This window comes from Salmo trutta, chromosome 7, assembly GCF_901001165.1.
Source record: "Salmo trutta chromosome 7, fSalTru1.1, whole genome shotgun sequence".
Taxonomy (NCBI): Eukaryota; Metazoa; Chordata; class Actinopteri; order Salmoniformes; family Salmonidae; genus Salmo; species Salmo trutta.
In genome coordinates, this window is record NC_042963.1 from 54,678,418 (window position 1) to 54,684,417 (window position 6,000).

A 6,000-nucleotide genomic window follows, 5' to 3' on the forward strand; every position below is an offset into this window, starting at 1 on the left:
TGCGTGTGTGTGTGTGTGTGTGTGTGTGTGTGTGAGAGTTAAACTACAAAACCTCTAACATTACTTAATCACATAAACCTATAAGGGGCTACTCACAAAATGTTTATTATAAGAAACGAAATACTGAATCCTACCTCTATGGTGAGCACCACGATGGCCAGCGCCCCGGCCACATATATATAGAGCTCAAAGTAATCCACCACAGCTGAATAACAACCCTGCCGACACACAGAGAGAGATAGCACCATCAGACACCGCTGGCCTCGATAGCACCATCAGACAACGCTGGCCTCGATAGCACCATCAGACACCGCTGGCCTCGATAGCACCATCAGACAACGCTGGCCTCGATAGCACCATCAGACACCGCTGGCCTCGATAGCACCATCAGACACCGCTGGCCTCGATAGCACCATCAGACACCGCTGGGCTCGATAGCACCATCAGACACCACTGGCCTCGATAGCACCATCAGACACCGCTGGCCTCGATAGCACCATCAGACACAGCTGGCCTCGATAGCACCATCAGACACAGCTGGCCTCGATAGCACCATCAGACACCACTGGCCTCGATAGCCCCATCAGACACCGCTGGCCTCGATAGCACCATCAGACACCACTGGCCTCGATAGCACCATCAGACACCACTGGCCTCGATAGCACCATATGACACCACTGGACTGGTGTTGTGTTCAGGAGCTTCAACATTTGTCAGGACGTAAAGCAAAATGCTTTTTTCTCACAAGGAGTGGGGCTGTGGGAGTTGTACTGAATACTACACACACACACACTACTCACACACACACTACTCACACACACACACACACACAAACACACAAACACACACACCACTACCCACCTTGTTGTTTCGGAAGAGCATTTTCCCCATTAGACACTCGACCTGGTTGACATATGCCGAGTCTCCTGGCTGGCTGGCCCTCCTGCAGCAGGCTGAGGGGACCATCTCGTTGGGGTTGATCAGCCGGAACAGGCTCTCCTCAAAGTCCTCCGGGCTGTTCACTCCACAGCAGTCAAACTGGGGGGACACAGAGGTTGATGGTTCAATTCCCGCAGAAATCGCATACAGATACTGAAGAAGAAAAAATATGCAGTGGTGTCTGATGGTGTAAGTGGCTTTGGTTGACAGTGTCTGTCACAGTAAGTATTGTATACATCTACCAAGTATCAGGGTTAAGGTTTCAATTCCATTTGAAGTCAGTCACATCTTGGAAGTGACCTGATCGGAATGGAATTGACCTCAACCTCACCGTGTACTGGGCCTTACGCTGTTCATTACGGCATTCCAGGTCCCAGTGAAGACATCAGTATTGTTGTAGCCCTGATAGTGTCTCTTCAGCTCCATAGTGAAGAACTCTCTGGTCAGCTAGACAGGAACATGGACGACGTTAATATTAGTTCTGTATGGTCAGAGGTACTATAGTACTGTATCATCATGATAACAGGAACAGTGTTTGTAGTTCATAACAGGAACAGTGTTTGTAGTGATAACAGGAACAGTGTTTGTAGTGATAACAGGAACAGTGGTTGTAGTGATAACAGGAACAGTGTTTGTAGTGATAGCAGGAACAGTGGTTGTAGTTCATAACAGGAACAGTGTTTGTAGTGATAACAGGAACAGTGTTTGTAGTGATAACAGGAACAGTGTTTGTAGTGATAACAGGAACAGTGTTTGTAGTGATAACAGGAACAGTGTTTGTAGAGATAACAGGAAGTGGGTCTTGGTACTCACATGCTCCCGGAATATGAAGGCCAGGATGGCTGCAGCCAACTCTGCCAGAAAAATAACCAGGATGAGCATGAAGAACTGCAGGGACAAATAGGAGAGAGAGAGAGAGAGATAAAGGGAGAGAGAGAGAGGGGGGGTAGAGTGAAAGGAGAGAGAGAGAGAGATAAAGGGAGAGAGAGAGAGGGGGGGTAGAGTGAAAGGAGAGAGAGAGAGAGATAAAGGGAGAGAGAGAGGGGGGGGGTAGAGTGAAAGGAGAGAGAGAGAGAGATAAAGGGAGAGAGAGAGAGGGGGGTAGAGTGAAAGGAGAGAGAGAGAGAGATAAAGGGAGAGAGAGAGAGGGGGGGTAGAGTGAAAGGAGAGAGAGAGAGATAAAGGGAGAGAGAGAGAGGGGGGGGTAGAGTGAAAGGAGAGAGAGAGAGAGATAAAGGGAGAGAGAGAGAGGGGGGGTAGAGTGAAAGGAGAGAGAGAGAGAGATAAAGGGAGAGAGAGAGAGGGGGGTAGAGTGAAAGGAGAGAGGAGGAGACAGATAAATGGAGAGAGAGAGGGGGGGTAGAGTGAAAGGAGAGAGAGAGAGAGATAAAGGGAGAGAGAGAGAGGGGGGTAGAGTGAAAGGAGAGAGGAGGAGACAGATAAATGGAGAGAGAGAGGGGGGGGTAGAGTGAAAGGAGAGAGGAGGAGACAGATAAATGGAGAGAGAGAGAGAGGGGGGGTAGAGTGAAAGGAGAGAGAAGGAGACAGATAAAGGGAGAGAGAGAGAGGGGGGGTAGAGTGAAAGGAGAGAGGAGACAGATAAATGGAGAGAGAGAGAGAGGGGGGGTAGAGTGAAAGGAGAGAGGAGGAGACAGATAAAGGGAGAGAGAGAGAGAGAGAGTAACAGAGAGTGAGCGTTAGGAAAAGTGAGTGTGTGTCAGTAAAAATCATAATCTGACAGAGCCCACTCAACATTAACTATGCATGAGGCCTGCTACACGGAGGCTACAGGATGACAAGACATAATATTCTGTCTGTTTTACTATGGCTTCTTTCTTTTCTATCTCAGGCCACAATGACACATCTCCCCCCACAAAAAATACATGACCAAAGATACACTATATATACTGTATAGAATGAACAGACAAACATCCACACACACATCCACACACACACACACACACACACACACACACACACACACACACACACACACACACACACACACACACACACACACACACACACACACACACCCATCACAGTTGACTTACAAAGAGAAGCAGACACTTGTTTTCCCGGATGGCTCCGCAGCAGCCCAGGAATCCCAGGAGGAAGAGCATTCCCCCCATGGCCAGGATGATGTAGACCCCAGTGAAGAATAGAGGGTTGGCTGCTACGATCTCCCTAAAGCCTGTAGGATCCACCAGCACCCACACCCCTACACCCAGGAGGAAGGAGCCTCCCAGCTAGGAGAGAGAGGGAGGGGGGGAGAGAGAGGGAGGGGGAGAGAGAGGGAGGGGGGAGAGAGAGGGTTTAGTTTATGATTAGTGCTATCCGGGATCCTTGGGATAGCTTTGATATTACGTGCTGCTCTGTTCTCTGCCTGCTGCAGTTTTTCTAGGTCCTTCCCCCTACTCTAACCCTAACCTTAACCCTCTAACCCTAACCTTAACCTTAACTCCTACTCTAACCCTAACCTTAACTCCTACTCTAACCCTAACCTTAACCCTTACCTAACCTTAACCCTTACCTAACCTTAACCCTTACCTAACCTTAACCTTAACTCCTACTCTAACCCTAACCTTAACCCTTACCTAATCTTAACCCTTACCTAACCTTAACCTTAACCCTTACCTAACCCTAACCTTAACCCTTACCTAACCCTAACCTTAACCCTTACTTAACATTAACCCTTACCTAACCTTAACCCTTACCTAACCTTAACCCCTACTCTAACCCTAACTCTATCCCTAACCTTAACCCTTACCTAACCTTAACCCCTACTCTAACCCTAACCTTAACCCTTACCTAACCTTAACCCTTACCTAACCTTAACCCCTACTCTAACCCTAACTCAAACCCTAACCTTAACCCTTACCTAACCTTAACCCTTACCTAACCTTAACCCCTACTCTAACCCTAACTCTAACCCTAACCTTAACCCTTACCTTACCCCCTACTCTAACCCTAACCCTAACCTTAACCCTTACCTAACCTTAACCCTTACCTAACCTTAACCCCTACTCTAACCCTAACTCTAACCCTAACCTTAACCCTTACCTTACCCCCTACTCTAACCCTAACCCTAACTTTAACCCTTACCTAACCTTAACCTTAACCCCTCTAACCCTAACCCTAACCTTAACCCTTACCTAACCTTAACCCTTACCTAACCTTAACCCCTACTCTAACCCTAACCTTAACCCTTACCTAACCTTAACCCTTACCTAACCTGAACCTTAACCCCTACTCTAACCCTAACCTAACCATAACCCTTACTTAACCCTAACCCTTATCTAAACCTAACCTTAACCCCTACTCTACTCTACTCTACCCTAACCCTAACCCTTACCTAACCCTAACCCCTACTCTAACCCTAACCTTAACCCCTATTCTAACCCTAACCCTTACCTAACCCTAACCCCTACTCTAACCCTAACCCCTATTCTAACCCTAACCATAACCCTTACCTAACCCTAACCCTTATCTAACCCTAACCTTAACCCTATTCTAACCCTAACCATAACCCTTACCTAACCCTAACCCCTATTCTAACCCTAACCATAACCCCTATTCTAACCCTAACCATAACCCTTACCTAACCCTAACCCTTATCTAACCCTAACCTTAACCCCTATTCTAACCCTAACCATAACCCTTACCTAACCCTAACCCCTATTCTAACCCTAACCATAACCCTTACCTAACCCTAACTTTAACCCTTTAAATGTCAACTTGAATGGGGTGACGTCAGAGTTGGGACATCCCAAGGATCCCAGATAGCACAGACCATTAGTTTAGTTTATATGCACATCATTCATTACAATTAATGGAAGAAAGAGAACACAGGTGGGAAAGCCTTAAGACAGGCTAATGAAAACCTCACCAAAGAGGGAGGGATGGGGGAGAAGGATGGATGGGAGGAGAGGGATGACGGGAGAAGGGTTGAGGGAGAGGGATGGTGGGAGAGGGATGGAGGAGAGGGAGGGATGGAGGGAGAGGGATGGTGGGAGAGGGATGGAGGGAGAGGGAGGGATGGTGGGAGAGGGATGGAGGGAGAGGGAGGGATGGAGGGAGAGGGATGGTGGGAGAGGGATGGAGGGAGAGGGAGGGATGGGAGGAGAGGGATGGCGGGAGAAGGGTTGAGGGAGAGGGATGGTGGGAGAGGGATGGAGGGAAAGGGAGGGATGGAGGGAGAGGGATGTGGGAGAGGGAGGGATGGTGGGAGAGGGAATGGGGAGAGGGAGGGAATGGGGAGAGGGAGGGATGGAGAGGGAGGGATGGAGAGGGAGGGGATGGAGGGAGAGGGATGTGGGAGAGGGAGGGATGGTGGGAGAGGGAATGGGGAGAGGGAGGGAATGGGGAGAGGGAGGGATGGAGAGGGAGGGGATGGAGAGGGAGGGATGGAGGGAGAGGGAGGGAGGGATGGAGAGGGAATGGGGAGAGGGAGGGGAGGGAATGGGGAGAGGGAGGGATGGAGAGGGAGGGATGGAGAGGGAGGGATGGAGAGGGAATGGGGAGAGGGAGGGAGAGGGAATGGGGAGAGGGAGGGATGAGGGAGAGGGATGGGGGAATAATATGAACCTATTGATTCTTGAAGAATATAACTTCAAGAATCAAGTTCAACTGTCGTACCACATCAGAATCCAAACTATAAGCTTGTTTTACTCCAATGTTTGTAAACAAAGAAAATGTAAACAAACACTATATAGCATCAAAACATGGTTCAAAACTATTCTTTTTATATGATGGGTGGTCAGTGCTTGTATCCATAGCTGTGTCTATGAATTTGAGAGTGGATATATTTCTCCAGCCACGTCCCTCAGATTTTTTACCAAAACAGATCACGGTTGCATTTAGGTGAGGACATTCGCGATAGGCTACATATTGTTCAAACATTAACACACTGTATAAACTCTCCCCTAGCCGAAATAAAAGCATGAAATAGTTACCCATTGAGGATGAAAGGAAGGAGAGAGAGAGAGAGCTGAGAAGGAGGAACGAGGGGAGCTGGAGAGGTGAAAGAATGGCTGTCTTCTAGTCTTTATGGCTCAGCAG

At 48.5% G+C, this 6,000-nt stretch overlaps 1 protein-coding gene across 1 annotated transcript in view; it reads right to left on the reverse strand.

The window, feature by feature from the left end:
• tspan18b (tetraspanin 18b) overlaps positions 1 to 6,000 on the reverse strand; it is a gene marked incomplete in the record, with an annotated part of 95,984 nt that overhangs the window by 412 nt on the left and 89,572 nt on the right. Inside the window, 5 exon segments of the mRNA XM_029759474.1 lie at positions 135 to 218; positions 862 to 1,038; positions 1,288 to 1,386; positions 1,753 to 1,827; positions 2,994 to 3,188. Coding sequence (XP_029615334.1) covers positions 135 to 218; positions 862 to 1,038; positions 1,288 to 1,386; positions 1,753 to 1,827; positions 2,994 to 3,188 — 630 coding nt within the window.